This window comes from Biomphalaria glabrata, chromosome 1, assembly GCF_947242115.1.
Source record: "Biomphalaria glabrata chromosome 1, xgBioGlab47.1, whole genome shotgun sequence".
NCBI classification, from domain to species: Eukaryota; Metazoa; Mollusca; class Gastropoda; family Planorbidae; genus Biomphalaria; species Biomphalaria glabrata.
In genome coordinates, this window is record NC_074711.1 from 7126941 (window position 1) to 7142625 (window position 15685).

The 15685-nt window shown below is 34.8% G+C and overlaps 1 protein-coding gene across 1 annotated transcript; it reads left to right on the forward strand.

Moving 5' to 3' along the window:
• The first annotated feature begins 1197 nt into the window (after window positions 1-1197).
• On the forward strand, window positions 1198-11449 carry LOC106060701 (probable proline iminopeptidase). The gene is made up of 8 exons (XM_056019240.1): window positions 1198-1321; window positions 2088-2247; window positions 3931-4054; window positions 4615-4790; window positions 5620-5707; window positions 6207-6397; window positions 9542-9686; window positions 10270-11449. Exons 2-8 carry the CDS (start codon window positions 2105-2107, stop codon window positions 10381-10383), a joined length of 981 nt encoding a protein of 326 aa, XP_055875215.1. The 5' UTR covers window positions 1198-1321; window positions 2088-2104; the 3' UTR covers window positions 10384-11449.
• Window positions 11450-15685: the final 4236 nt, after the last annotated feature.

A 15685-nucleotide genomic window follows, 5' to 3' on the forward strand; every position in this document is an offset into this window, starting at 1 on the left:
TGGCTGGCAAGGGCAGGGTGTCTACAGCCTTTCCAATTTTAAGAATAACCTGTTCTATGGTACAATAAACGTCTTTCGAAAGAATGAAGGGTTGGAGTGTAATAAAAGTGTTACACACACATACATATATAAATAATTAATTAAATAAATATATATTTACAGTGCTTTTTGTAAAAAAAAAAAAGGTGCCGGTACCCAGTAGTTGATTGCCTAACTTAATTATAACTACTAAAAATAAAAAAATATACGTTAAAATACAAGAAAAGTAATAATGTTTTCAAAAAGGTGCCGGTACGCTGTACCGATGCATACCGTCACCATATATATTATATATGGCGCTCCCCCTCCGAAAAAAATCATGGCTACGCCCATGTTTGATGGTATTGTCACTGTGTTTTTGAAGAGCTTAACCTCAAAGCCTCATACTCATGATATCAGACACGTTTTTGATAAGCTCAATTCTACTATCTCAGTATCTTGTGGGGCATCAAGCTGTCTTGTTTCCAGGACTTTGCCGTCTTTGCTGCAAAATAAATAGATTCTAGATCTAGATTTTCTAGATCTGAATTAAAAAATAAATTATAACAACAAAAATCCTGCTTCTCAAAAATAGAGACAGTATACTCATTATAGAGTATAGAACAGAACTATAGATCTAGTCTTTTACCTTTACCTTTACCTATCCCTTAGTCTGTTGGACCGTTGGGGCACCAGGCAAGATTTGTCGACCGTCTTTCTCCATTCCTCCCTTTTTTTTGCCTTGATCAGAACCTCTCTCAATGGCAGGCCTGTCCATTCTTTAATGTTGTCCTCCCATCGCTTTTTCTGTCTGCCTCTTCTTCTTTTTCCTGGCACTGTTCCCTGAAGAAAGGTTGCATCTAGTCTAGGTTGCATTAAAAAGAGGTAAAATAACAATTAAATAGAATACGATTCTTGGTCAGTTCAAAGTTCATAATGATTTTATTTTAATTAATTGAGTTTATTATTTTTTCCGAGAAGAGCTCTACCGTCTACGATATAGAATCATAGATAGATCATCATCATGGAACTATACTATTACTATTAGATAATTAGATCTATAAGTATAAGGCTAATAGATCTAAACAATTATTAAAATCAACTCGGGGGGTCATCTTCCCCGTATCTAGACTCTAGACTAGTTACTAGTATTACTATTTACTATTAGAGTATAATAAAGTACAAGTCACAAGTATTAGACTTAGACTTAGACTACTTAATTACTTAATTACTAACTAGTTATAGTTATACTGTTATAGTAGTAGTACTAGACTAGAATTGTAGTAGTAGACTGTAGAGTCGAGTAAGTTTGAGTTTCTACTTATAATTAGATGTATATATAGATCTAGGGTACTAGAATCTAGTCTAGATTCTAGATCATGTCAAGTCATGAGATGAGTTTAACTCTTACTCTAGTAAATCTAGTCTAGATCTAGATTCTAGGCTCTAGAACTAGACAATCTAGACTAAATCTAGAATAGTAGAATCTTAGTAGATCTATCATTCTATTATTAGATGCTATTCATCAAGTATGATCAAGCCTCGCAGAACACAGGACAGGTTGGAAAACACTCAATGTGACAGTAACAATGATCTAGATCTATAGTCTGTGTAGTCTGGATTGTTACATAGTAGAGATATAGATCTCTAGATCTAGTAAGATAGTAAGGTAGAATCATGTCTCAGACTCAGAGCTATGCAACCTTATAAATCATAGATCTACCTTATCTGGAAGTTAAAAAAATCAGATGTTACTTCAAAAAAAGAAGACATGATCATTTGGAAGTTTGATCATTTATGTTCCTAGGTCAATACCATTAGGCATTACTGAAGATTTATTGTCACCAGCAGCCAAATAGGGCTACATTGTTTGAGGTCTGACACGACATGGCCTAAATTGTACCGATGTGCCTAAAACCAAAAATCAAATTCGAGGTCTGATTAGCGTTAGCACTGAATATTGTTAATAAAGTGCAAAATCTTAATCTACTTAATCTAATAACAGCTCACGTGAGAACAACAGTGGAATTGAGTGGTTAATGCATCTCTATTAAATTTTTTTGGTATAGGTCCCTACCTCAACAGCATGGCGCAGGTACAGAAAGGAGAACATCGCAACATGTATCCACCTATTGAACCTTATGATACTGGATTTTTAAAAGTCTCAGAGATTCATACAATTTATTATGAACAGTCGGGGAATAAAGAAGGAAACCCTGTTGTCTTTGTGTAAGTAATTATATACATTATGGTATTCTATATACAAATATATATTATATATATATTTATTTCTTTATTTATTTTTGCATAATATATTTAAATATATATAATACAGCCTTTTGGGGAAATACCAAAAAAAAACAACAAATTACATAAAGGCCATGCATTATGTAAAGTTTGTTTAGTTGCCACTTGCTCCTGAGTTACTCTTATGTATTACAGACGTTACTTCCAAAAAGAAGATAAAATTACGTCCTATGCATTTCATGTGTCAATCTAATAACGGAGGTGATCAGGAAAATAAGGAAGTTTATATAAATTATATTTATTATAATGACAAACACACCCTGACTGTCAAGCCTTGCATAGTCTAGTTCTTAGATTAACTTGCCCATTCTGCCTTTCCACTTTTCAGACCAACAACACACTTTACATTGTTGTTCCAGGTCCACATGCCTGTTATCAGGCTGAATGAGGGACACCTCTCTTGGTCTTGGTCTATAATACTAGACACAGTAATGCGCTGGTTCCTAGCATAAACAATGGGACAGGGATAGTTTTATAAGAAATTTTACATTTAAACCCATCGTGTTATATTATAAATACATTTATTACTGTAGATGAAAGCTACATCATCTATCCTGAATAAAAAGATGGATGGGTGTTGTTTAAATAGATGTTCTCCAGTATATATTGAAATGTCATTCACATTCCTACCCCAAGCTCCAAACTGCAGTAAACAGAAGTTGGCTTCATAGTTGGCAGCCTTCAACTTTATTTGACAATGAGCCTGTAGTGGGGCAGCACTGACATGTATTGCCAACTTACATCATAAGCAGTGCTTTCCTCTTAGTTGCTCTGCTCATAGCAATTGTTTTACACTAGCAAGCTTTGATTTTGATGTTCAAACTTTTTTTTTTTTTTTAATATCCTTGAAGCATGAGGTTTTTCTGTGTTGTTTTTTGTAGGCCAGACTGGGTGCCCTTTTGATTTTCACTCCTTACTGAGGATACCCTTTAGTCTTCGCTCCTGCTATTGAGGATGTCCTTTTAGTATTCATTTCTCATGTACTGTGACTGGCTCAACCTTGTGAGGCATAGCCTAGTTATCATATAGAAAAAGATTGCTTAATGTAGAAAACTTTCAAACATTTTTGGTAGCACAGGGTCAATGTTTTATTTCTAAAAACTAGAACTAAAAATGAAAAAGCAACACTTTTGTATGAATATTAAAATATTTACGGACAAAAAAATTAAGAAATGCCTCAACACTACTTATTTATATTCTCTTTTTTTTGTTTACTGGGACATGCTATTTTGTGTTTGTAAAATATTTTACGTCTCGGATGTTCCTTCAGAGTTGACGATAGTTTATTTCCTAGTCCAAACCTCCCACAGGACGAAGGGGGATGGGAGCGGGCAGGGCTTGAACCCGAGACTATCGATAAATCCAAACAACAGTCCAGCGTGCAAACCGCACGACCAGGCAGCCATCCGTAGTGACCAGTGAATTCATGCTCTCCCCCCCCCCCCCTCTTGTTTTTTCTGCAGAAATAAGAGAGTGATCTTTCCTTTACTTCTTCTTAATTCTTCTCGTCCAAACTCTTGAGCCATGAAGAGAATTATATATGTAGATCTGTAATTTATAAAGATATAAATTTATATTCAATAATGTATATTTCTTTGTATATAGGCATGGGGGTCCGGGTAGTGGAACAAATCCTATTGAAAGAAGTTTCTTTGACCCTGAAGCTTACAGAATAATTCTATTTGATCAGAGAGGAGCAGGCAAATCTACTCCGTCTGCTGAACTTAAGGTTGGTCTATTCTTGTTAATCAACTGTTTGTCAATGACATGCAGAAAAGGTCAAAGACTTGCAACTGAAGCTGTAAAAACTAAATGTTGAGTTAATTATTGTAATTATGATCTTTTTAATAGTAAGTCATTGTCACTGATGGTAAAGAAGAATACAAAACTATGTAATTAGATGGAAATTGGTGGTGTAATTGTTCTTAATGTTATGTCATGATATTTATTTCAAAGAAAAATGGGAATGAATAAAAAATGTCTGTTTATGATATTCTACATTGTAATATAAATGATTTTGTCAATTTGACAAGGTTTTTTATTTTAAAGTATGTTTAACACATTTTTAGTTAGCCCATTTTTTTATTTCAAATGAAAAATGATTTTTTTTAAAATTAATGTTCATTTTGATTAGTTAAGTAAAAATTAAAAAAAACATAATTTTATACTTGACAATGAACACTTTTATAGAAATGAATTTTTTTTTCAAATAAATTGCTTATTTATATGTTTATGATGCATTTCTAATAATGTGTTTTATTTATTCATTTTTATTGTTTTATTTAAAAGGAAAACACAACCTGGGACCTAGTGGAAGATATGGAGAAGTTGAGAAAACATCTAGCTATTGATCGATGGGTTGTCTTTGGTGGTAGCTGGGGATCATCATTGTCACTAGCCTATTCTGAAACACATCCAGAAAATGTGAAAGCTCTTATCGTTAGAGGAATCTTTACGTTACGTAGGCAAGTAAAGGAAATGTACTTTAAAAAGTCAAAAAGCTTTGACAATCATAGTCATCTACTCCTTTTATACCATGTGTTCACTAATGCTTCTTTCATGCTGTGGTTGGAAGAAAGATTGGTTTACCAGTTTAGAAACATTTTTTTACCATTGTGAAGAAAGGTTTTTAACCTGTTGTCAAGAAGATTTCTTTACCTGTTGTGAGGAAAAATTTGCTTACTTTTTGACATGTACTTTTCAGACATTCTTTCAGAAATGAAGATTATTACCTTCTAAGTGGGTGGGAATTGAACTCAGGTCCTCAGGATGACACTATAAAGTGCAAACCACACAGCAATTCTAAATTAAAGCAGCTAAATCCATGAATGGAGGAATTTTAGTATTCATCCTGGATGGGTTTGGAAGGCAGTTGTTTTTATTTTATACTGATTGCAATGCTCATTAGAGCTAATTAGCTTTTAAAGAAACATGTCTTGCTCATAGGTTTGTCTAAAGATTTCAGAGTTCTGGTGAGATCACTATATCAGTTGGAGAATGTCAGTATATTAGCATGCTCGGTTCAATAGATAAACAAAATAGCTCTCAAAGTGTATTAATTTCAGTCTCATCTAGTCATTCAAGTGATAACACCATTATTCATCTATCACTAACTAGTGATTACCTGGCCCTTCAGTCCAATAAATAATTTAGGACACTTAACGTATTGTCATTTTTAATTATGATTTGAGCCTATGTGGGAGAAGTTCAGTTTTATTGCTGTATATTTCTTTTCTCACAATGTAGTGTACACATTTTTGTAATCTTACGTCATTGTTTGTATCATATAAACAGAGAAGAACTGGAATGGTTTTATGAAGGTAAAGGAGCTAACATGCTGTTTCCAGATTACTGGGAAGAGTTTGTTAATTTTATTCCTGAGGTAAGCTATCTCAAGGTCTTTTATTTACTTTGTCTTAAATGCTCTTGAAAACGTACATTATCAGGCCAATTTGGCAACAATTCATTTTAGTATTTGGTAGCATTTTATAAAGTACCTCTTGTTAGTAGTAAGCTATATTTAAATGTACATTCTTGTACAAAAAATACTTTTTATTTTAAAATATGTATATTATCATGACGAGACAGCTGGAGGTGACTCACAAAGGCAGCGGGATACACATTTGAGACTAAAGGAATACCGCTGCCGAGGACAGACACAGACGACAAAAAGAAAATCTAAATCGACCACCTGCTGACAATGGTTATGCTTGCCTTGGGTGCGGCAAAATATGTAGGTCACAATTGCAGCCATGGGAAATACTGCATTTCTCACTGATCTTCAGACTCGAAGACAAGTCTAATTATTATTATTATGCATGATTTATACATTATATATGATTCTACAAGCTATGGTTTAACTATGTTGTGCTTTTATTTAGGTTGAGCGTGGGTCTTTAATGAATGCATATTACAGACGATTGACATCTGAGGATGAAGAAATAAAATGTAGGGCTTCACAGATTTGGAGCAAGTGGGAGCAGGCCACGAGCCATCTCTTTATCAACCAAGAAAAACTTGAAAAGCCATTTTCACAAAAGTTGTGGGCTTTACAGTTTGCTAGGATTGAATGGTATGTAACTGATGATTCAAATGAAAAAATTTTAATTGACGCTGTGCTACTTATAAATCTTTTTTTTTTTAATCTCTCTTGTAGTCTTTTGCAGGATTAATGTACCAAAGTGTTTTGTTGACTTTCTTCCATTCTTGACTATAAGCCTGGAATCCATCCATTCTTTGCTTTTCTTTATATTTCTTTTTCATGTATTTAAAGCAAGATCTCAGATTGTAAATGTTTGTTGCTGTAATCTAGTTTTCCTAGATAGTTCTGACACTTTTATTATGACAAGCAATTTATGTTTTAGTTCCCTCAAGTGTTTCCAATTTAAACACAAGATTTCTTTGTCTTGTGCCATAAATATTTTAACACTTCAAGAAACCTACCCAAATAGTGTCTCAAGTTATTCTAATTAATTAATGAAAATTGACTTTTGAGAAAGATAAGCCCTTAGATTTTGGTAGGATTTTAAAAATGCTTCTTTAATAAATCAAATCTGAATTAATTTTTACCAAACTTATATGTGATGATCACACTTGCCAGGGATTATATTATCAAACTTGACAATTCAATGAAATGAAGAAAGAAACATCTCTCTGTATTTTCTTCAAACTTCTTTAATAACTTCTTCAACTTTCACATCAAATTAACTTCTTAATACAATAACAACTTGACACTTCATAAATAAAACTTAAAGATACATAAAACTTCACTTAGTATAACTTCAACTACTAAAACTTTACTTAATGGACCCGCTAATATCACAAAACTTATTACTAATCGAGGACTGAGCGAGGACCCTGTCTAACTGACTTTCCCTCAATTTATACCTTTCTTAATCGTACATTCCAGAATCATGGAAACTTCTCCCCTAATTATTTTAGTAACTTTGACCTTCTAGAAGCTGACGTGTGCTATTTTTTCCCTTAACCCCTTTCTTTGATTGGATACCTAAAATTAACTTGTTTACGCTGGACACTTGCACTGGTTTGAACTCGAGCTTCTAGAAACTGGTCGAAATAGGTCACAGACTCGACTCGTGACATTATATTGTTAGCTCATCCAGTTTATCTGCCTTGTCAATTTCTTTTACACATTATTTCTCTTATTTCCCATTCTTGGATCTAGTTGAAACTTCACAAAATTTTTCATCGTTGATCACAACACATTAATTAATCAAAAAATTAACCAATTAATCAAACAATTAGTCATAATTAATTAATTTCGTTTTATATGAAAAATGTACTAAGCTAAGAGGAGATAACCCTTGAACTAATGGCATTGACTGAACAGCGCTATCCCCTCAAAGTACAACCGGATAAACAATCACAGCCAGCAACTTTTGACATTAATCATGTACAGTTCACTGTATACAAGTGTTACAGTTCTCTACTTAATTAGCTACATAGAAACTACACTAGTTTCTCACCAATTGTCTAGGTGTCCCTTGGGTTCAGCTCTATAACTATAGTACATTAAATAACTAGGCCATCTAGACAAGCAGAACTTAATTACTTTTTATCACATCACACACTGGCAACTGTCATCGTGCAAACTTACACACTTCGGTACATGTATGTGTAAACCTGTAAAAGTAGATTATACACATATATAAATATTTTTCCTTGATAATAAACAAGGCTTTTGAAAAAAAAAGTATTTTTTACATTCAACTTTAAAAAAAAAATTCTTTATATTGTTACAAACTTGGTGGTGGCACAGAGAGGGGTAGTGGTGTGTGTGTGGTCAGCCGACGCAAATCGCCCCAGGCCAGCGCTAGACGAGCGGTCAACCATGACGAGCTACGTCGGTCAGCCGAAACGAGTATCAACAGGACGGTTCGGGAAGGATCGCCGGCGTGAACAGAGTTCAGGAGCGTCACGAGAGTTGTAGTCATCTGACCACCTAGAAACGTCGAGCGGCGTTCTGTCCAGTTCGAGAAGGCCAGTAGGGACCCTATATAAGAGAGGAGGTGTCGCAGTCAAGACGGTCGAGAAAAGGGGCTCAATACAGCAAGGTTCAGAAAGGAGGTTCACGACAAGAGTTCAGAACACGGTCGACTACAGCACAGTTCAGCGGTGTGGTTCTGTACGGAGCATTACGACGGTTCAGTGCGGAATACTATCAAGTACAGTTGAGACGAACGGCGTCTTGATCTTGGTCTGTGATCGATGTTGAACCCAGTGCAAGCCCGGAACGAGACAGAGAGGCCAGTGCAAGAGTTGATACGGCGGAACGGTGTTATCGGAGAGATATTTGTACAGTGTACGTGTTGCCAATTGTACAGTATTGGCTGTTATTTATTTAACTATTAAAGTGTTACGTTTGGAGCCCTGAGTTGTCAAGTTCTTTAAGTTGGTGGTGTAAGGTGCAGTTTGCAGAGAGCCTGGATAGTGAGATTCGTAACAATATAATATCTCCTAAGTAAAGTATAACAAAATGGAAATACAAAAAAAAAAAAAAATTTCTGGTAAACAATATGTTATTGAACATTCTTTTTAAAGTTTTAAACAAATATCTTATCAAGTATTTGCTAAAAGCTTACTTCAGTTGTCAAAATAAAAAAAAAAACTGGTTGGTTTTTAAAATGTTAGTTTTTCAAAGGTATATTTTGTTACCTCACAATTAACATTTTTTTCTCAAATCAAAAGCTGTTGTGTAGCTATATAGACGTCTGCATGTACAAATTATAAAAACTTAAAATAAATTTAAAATGAAACCCTAAATTCTTTAATCCCCTTTTATAATATGTCTCTCTATAACATATGTTATGTGATTGCTTTTTGAAACAGTCTTTATTTCTGTTTAGTTTTCTCTTTTAATGGACTATGTTATAAAATTGAAATTCTTAGTTTTAATCTTGAAAAAACTTGAAATCGGCAAATGTTTGCTTTTATCTTTTGTCATAAAGAAGTTTTTTCTTTTTTTTTTTTGTTTTCAATCAAAATCTTTTTGTTTTCCCTTATCTTGTCCTTAACCCTTTTGACCCTCAGTTAACTCCCCTTAAGTCCCAATGCCCCTGAGCTCCTAAGGACTGTCATACTCACATAAGGCACGGCACGTAAGACTGAATATATCAGGTTCAAAAGGATGCAAAAATATTAGTCATTACGCTAGAATCAGTCATTTCTTCATATATATATTTTTTTTTTTTTTCAGTCACTATTTTATTCATGGTGGATTTTTTAAATATGAAAACCAGTTGATCAAAGATGTGGACAAAATCAGACATATACCAGGAACAATAATTCAAGGTCGTTATGATGTTATATGCCCCATGGATACAGCCTGGCAGTTGCACAAGGTAATTCATTTATATACTAGGATGTTTTATATGACAGCAAATGACCTCTGAAAGAGATAGCTGGACAGTTCAGTTGTGGGACATACATTTGAGGCTCAAAGAAAAGCTTTTGCCAAAGACGGACACAGAAGGCAAAGAGAGAACTTACATAGATTAGGGGGAGGGGAGTCTAAGACAGAATTTTTGCATCAATAATTCACACAGAATATAAAGTTTGCGTCATTGACACATTGGAAATTGATGCTGTTAATGTTAAGCACCATGCAATAAGATCAAATATACTTGTTGGAAATTCACAGTTTAGTCTTGACCACCAACATTATTATCAAACTCCATTTGAGTCAGAGTTTGAGAGGCTCAAATCCTCTCTTGCAAAAGCCCTGGACAGAAACTCTGCTGTTTTGCATAGTGTTTAGTCTTGATTGTTGCTGCAATCTTCCTATGGTACTTTAATAGCTCAATGACAAACATAAGGGCCTTCCACTATGGAGGCTCAAATTTGAATTCAGACCAACGAATAAAAAAACAAAATTGTTTTTAAAAGCATTTGTTTGACAAAATTCTGAAATTATTTTATTTTCAGAATTGGCCTGAAGCTGAGTTTATTATTGCTCCTGATTGTGGACACAACTCACAAGAGCCAGGAATCAGAACATTGTTATTAAATGCCAGTGACAAGTATAAATATTTGAAATAAGTATTATTGCAGTGCCAGCTGACTTGGTTAAGGAACATTTTTTTGTTAAAACCAGTCACTTCATCAGAGTATCAGCAGCTGTTTGATTAATTTCTAAGCATTTTGTTAATGTTTTTGTTGTTTGTATATTTTGGGAAAACATTAAATTTGATTTACAAGATAACTATTTATTAAAACTGTTTTCCCATCTTGATTATATGTGCAGAGAGAAAGCAAGGAAAATTGCCTAAATTTTTTTTTTACTTTTAAATTTAACAAGATTTTTTTCCCTTATTTGCAATATACACATTTACTCAGTTTTTTTTCCTAGATATTTTATTTTATCTAACTTTTTTCATAACCAGCTGTTTTATTAGATGTAAGTGCGTTGATCAAAGTTGTATACAATTTTCTTTTTTTTTTTTTATGTCTTATAAGAGTGCATCATGTCCATCTGAAAGAAGTTATATTGCCCATCTATAGACTCGTTAAACATTTCAGATTGGGACTTTGAATGAAATGAGAGCCTGGGCATTGGTTATGATTGGGATGTTGTTGCCCACACAGCAATTATTGCCCTCTCCATGGAGCGGCTGTGTCCTTAGGTACTGCAAGTAGCCAAAACACTTGGTATCAGCAGCATTACGAGTTCTGCCAGAGTGCAGCACTATGTGTTACAAACTGCTTATTTTTTCTCAGGGTTGACTCCTCAAGGCAGCATAGAATTGGATTAAATGTTTCTTCTCCTAAGTGTGTAGCCTAGCAAGGTTTACATGCCCCTCCTGCTTGAAGCTTCTGGTTTGGGCACCAGATACTAGCCTTTGCCTCTTCAGGTCTCCTGTGTGTTTCATGTTTCAATCAAACCAGCAGCATTGATTATTGTAACCAATTAATTTTTTTCATTTTCCTTCTTTTGAAATTTTTGTTGGTTTCCTTTTGATTTAATATAACAATTTTTTTATTTTTTTTTTTTAATGTTATGGCTATAACTTTTGTACTTGTACCAGTATATATTTATTATAATTATTGATTCTTACAATGTTGGAGTTGATTGATGTACTGTGATAAAATAATTTAAGAATTTTAACATTATTTTGTTATTTTTCTTGCTATTTTGGGGTCAGTTAATAATTGGCTGTTGAAAAGATATTAAGTCTGTAAAGCTCCTGGCTGTTAACTCTATAACATCATCCCATCATCAGATTCAGGATGTAAATTGAGACCAAATATTTTCATGCAATTACTGAATGGACAGATTGGACTCATCCACTCTCATCCAACCAGCTTTTCATTGGGCATCACCTGTGTATTACCTTAGAAAATATTCCCATATAGCTTGAAAGACTCAATGAGTTAAGGAGCTGACTCCATTCCCGCAGAGGTCTACAGAAAAGGTGGATTAGCCCTGATTGAAAGACTTCATGATCTGTTCTTAATTATGTGGAAACAAGAGTCAATACCTCAAGACTTTAAAGATGCCACAATTGTCCATCTACACAAGTGAAAAGGAAACTGACAAATCTGTGACAACCACAGAGGAATATCTCTTCTCTCTATTGCTGGAAAAATCCTTGCATGCATCCTACTAAATCGTCTCATGCAACACCTTGAACATGGTCTACCGGCTTCAGAAAAGAGCGTGGAACCATTGACATGATCCTTGCAGCAAGGCAGCTCCAGGAAAAATGCCAAGACCTCTTCTCTATATATGTCGACCTAACAAAGGCATTTGACACTGTTAGAGAAAAACTCTGGAAGACTATGTCAAAGTATGGTGAGACAATTTCATGATGGCATGAAGGCTTGTGTCCAGGAAAGGGGAGAACCCATCAGAGCCCTTCGAAGTTTTAAACGGGGTAAAACAAGGCTGTGTCCTAGCACCTACACTGTTCAGTATCATGTTCTCTGCTATGCTGACAGATGCATTCACAAATATAGAAAACAGCGAGATAAATATAACATACAGATTTGATGGTGGCCTATTCAACCAGAGGAGACTCAAAGCAAAGTCAAAAATAAAATCATCAGTAATCAGGGACTTGCTATTTGCTGATGACTGTGCCCTAAATGCCTGCTCTGAAAATGATATGCAGAGCATTATTAGTGACTTCTCAAGAGCATGCTCAGACTTTGGCCTTAAAATTAATACATAAAAGACTGAAGTCTTATATTTGCCTGCTACCGGGAAAGCCTACCCGGAGACCGCCACATCCCTAAGCGACTCTTATATGGCCAACTAAGCTAAGGAAAGCACTCGCAAGGTTGTCAAAGAAAGCGCTTCAGGGACACCCTCAAAGCTTCTCGAAGGCGTTCAGCATAGACCCAGCCACCTGGGAGACAGGCACATGACAGAGCATCATGGCATCGCATTGTGAAAACTGGCGCACAGGTTGCTGAGGAAAAGAGAACAACACTGGCAGAAGAAAACGCCAGAGAAGAAAAGCAAGGCCAATGACACTAGCTCCAGCTGGAATAACCTGCCCAGTGTGCAGCCGAACATTCCGGGCTCACATAGGTCTCACCAGCCACATGAGGAGGCATAAAACCCCACTGCAAAGCCCTCAGCCCCCTGGATGACAAAGTGGTCATCATTGAACCACGATGGACTAACTTTATATACCTTAGAAAATATTCCCATATAGCTTGAAAGACCCAATGAATTAAGGTGCCAAACCATCTCAGCTTCTGTTGCTTTCATGATTTCAATTACACCCCTTTGCCTGCTATCACCTATTCCTGTGTTTTTGTGTGATTCTATCAGACACCACATTATCAATTACACTTTTCTTTGGATATCATATGCCATCACCTATTCCTGTGTTTTTGTGTGATTCTATCAGACACCACATTATCAATTACACTTTTCTTTGGATATCATATGCTATCACCTATTTCTGTGTTTTTGTGTGATTCTATCAGACACCACATTATCAATCCCATTTTTCTTTGGATATCATATGCCGTCACCTATTTCTGTGTTGGTGTGTGATTTTATATGACATAATCAATTACACTTTTCTTTGGATGTCATATGCGATCACCTATTTCTGTGTTGGTGTGTGATTCTATAAGACACCACATTATCAATTACACTTTTCTTTGGATATCATATGCCGTCACCTATTTCTGTGTTGGTGTGTGATTCTATAAGACACCACATTATCAATTACACTTTTCTTTGGATACGTGGTTTGTGGTTTCTCTCAGAACAGTGGCATGTGAGGATGAGAGGCTGCCTATCGAGAGTTCGAGTGTGAAACACATTGAGCAGAGTTGTACGGCAGCACAGAAACTTCTACCAGACACCCCACCCCCCACTGTTCTACATAAGAGATTGGACCAAGGGCATGGAGTGTGCTATAAGCATGAAAGATGCACTAAACAAAAGAGATTTTTATAAAAGGAAGATGTTCCCATGGAAGATAATCTTGGCCAATGAGTCAATGTGTTGAAACAATTTCAGCTACTATTGTTGTTTTTATGTTTGTGTACAACAGTGATGCCCAAAATACGGCCTGCTGGCCCCCAACGCACTTCCATCTGGCCCGCCGAAACATTGGCACAAAATATAGAACCCCCCCCCCCCCCCCCCCCCCCAAAAAAAAATGTTCAAAATGTATCTTTACCTACGTTAGGACTGTCATTTTCTTCTAATGGATTACAACCAAGGCATTTAACATTAGTGTGTTCATAAAAGAGGACTATAGAATCTACTAGGAGAAGTGAACTGATCTTTACTGTTTTGTAGAACATGGTACAATTGCTAGCCAACATGTTTGTTTTTATAAAGAAAGTCTGAGGCTGTTTTTAAAAAACAAGAACAACAAAATATAAACAGAACTTACGCCATTTTTTTGAAGAGTTAAGAGAAAATTCAAATATCTCAATAATTCAATGTAAGTACCTATCCTCGGGTTTGAAATAAAATAGTTTCAGTCAATTTCATTAAGTTTTTGTATCTTTTCCATCAAGTGGCCCGCGACACTAGTGTTGAAAATTTAAATGGCCCACAGATTGAATTAGGTTGGGCATCACTGGTGTACAAGATACTGTACTAATCAAGTACCGGTACTTTAAATTTAAATTAAGCTTACATTTTAGCAAAAATAGATGTCACAGATGAACACCAAAAGTAAATTAGAAAATCTAGCACTAATAGTTTAAAGTATTTGATTAATATTCTCATAAGATGGGTCAATACTTCTAAACGATGATATAATAACTTTTTCTGATGGTAGGTCATTAAAAAACATGTTACTAAAACAGGTTAAATCCTAGTTTATACATTTCATTCCTTTTAAAAATAATATAATTAAGTCTTATGCTTATCTAGTCATAAGTGTTAGGTAAACAGATGAAATCATTCAGAATCAGTTAAGTGTCATGATATTTAATTCAGAGATAGTTCAAAGTTCTTAATTTAAAATTCATTACAATAAATCCATTGAACTTGTCAATTCATCTCAGAGTGTTCTTGAATAACTAGCCTATAAAACATTAGCAATACAAGCTCATTTCAACCTAGTTGTGTAAATATAAAACTAGTAGCTATATTGTCAATGCTTCCTATTACCACTGTAGTCTTCGTATTTGATGGCTTTAAACTTTGCACCAGATGGCTAATTAATAAATCCAGCTTAACTTGTACAGGTCAGCTTTTGACTTAACTCAAACACTCTTAGCAATGTCATTTCAACTGATTGATGTCAGATGTCAGCCACACACAATGTCTGATGAGTTTAATGCTCTGCTCAGGTACACTACCAAGCTTACATTGATCACAAGCTGAGGGCATTTACAAATTGAAGAAATGACTGATTAATGTTGTTAAGTGTAAGATTTATATAAGTGCATATCTAAATGTTCCAATATACAACCTAAAATATAAGGTATTCAAGAGCTTTTTAAATAATGTGATTTTAAAAAGTTTTGAAGTTTGTTATATTTCTAATTTGTCCACATTTCCCCCTGAAACATCTTTGATAATGGCAATATTTTTTTCTGATTTCTTGGAATTCTACTATCTACAGGACTTGACAAAGAGAAATAAGATGTGTGCTACCCAAAGATAAATTGTCTTTGTTCAAACAAAAAAAATATTTTTTTTACCACATTATACATTTTGACCCTAAGCAAAATACAAATCTTAATCTCAACAATCATAGTGTTTGAAATATATATTTTAGAATGTCCTTTAAGTTGTTTTATTGATTTTCTTTCAATTGCCAGGCCTTTTTAAATAGTCTTTTTAGTGGATGACTTTGTACCATTGAAGTATTACCATACCAGCAGGTGATCGACAAAGGCTGATGGTAGCTATATA

Excerpts from the sequence above, each read along its gene's own strand:
- LOC106060701 (XM_056019240.1), top strand. The coding sequence starts at position 2,105 with ATGGCGCAGGTACAGAAAGGAGAACATCGCAACATGTATCCACCTATT. Across the intron at positions 5,708-6,206 it reads TTGTTAATTTTATTCCTGAG|GTTGAGCGTGGGTCTTTAAT; the intron begins GTAAGCTATCTC and ends GCTTTTATTTAG. Across the intron at positions 9,687-10,269 it reads CAGCCTGGCAGTTGCACAAG|AATTGGCCTGAAGCTGAGTT; the intron begins GTAATTCATTTA and ends TTTTATTTTCAG.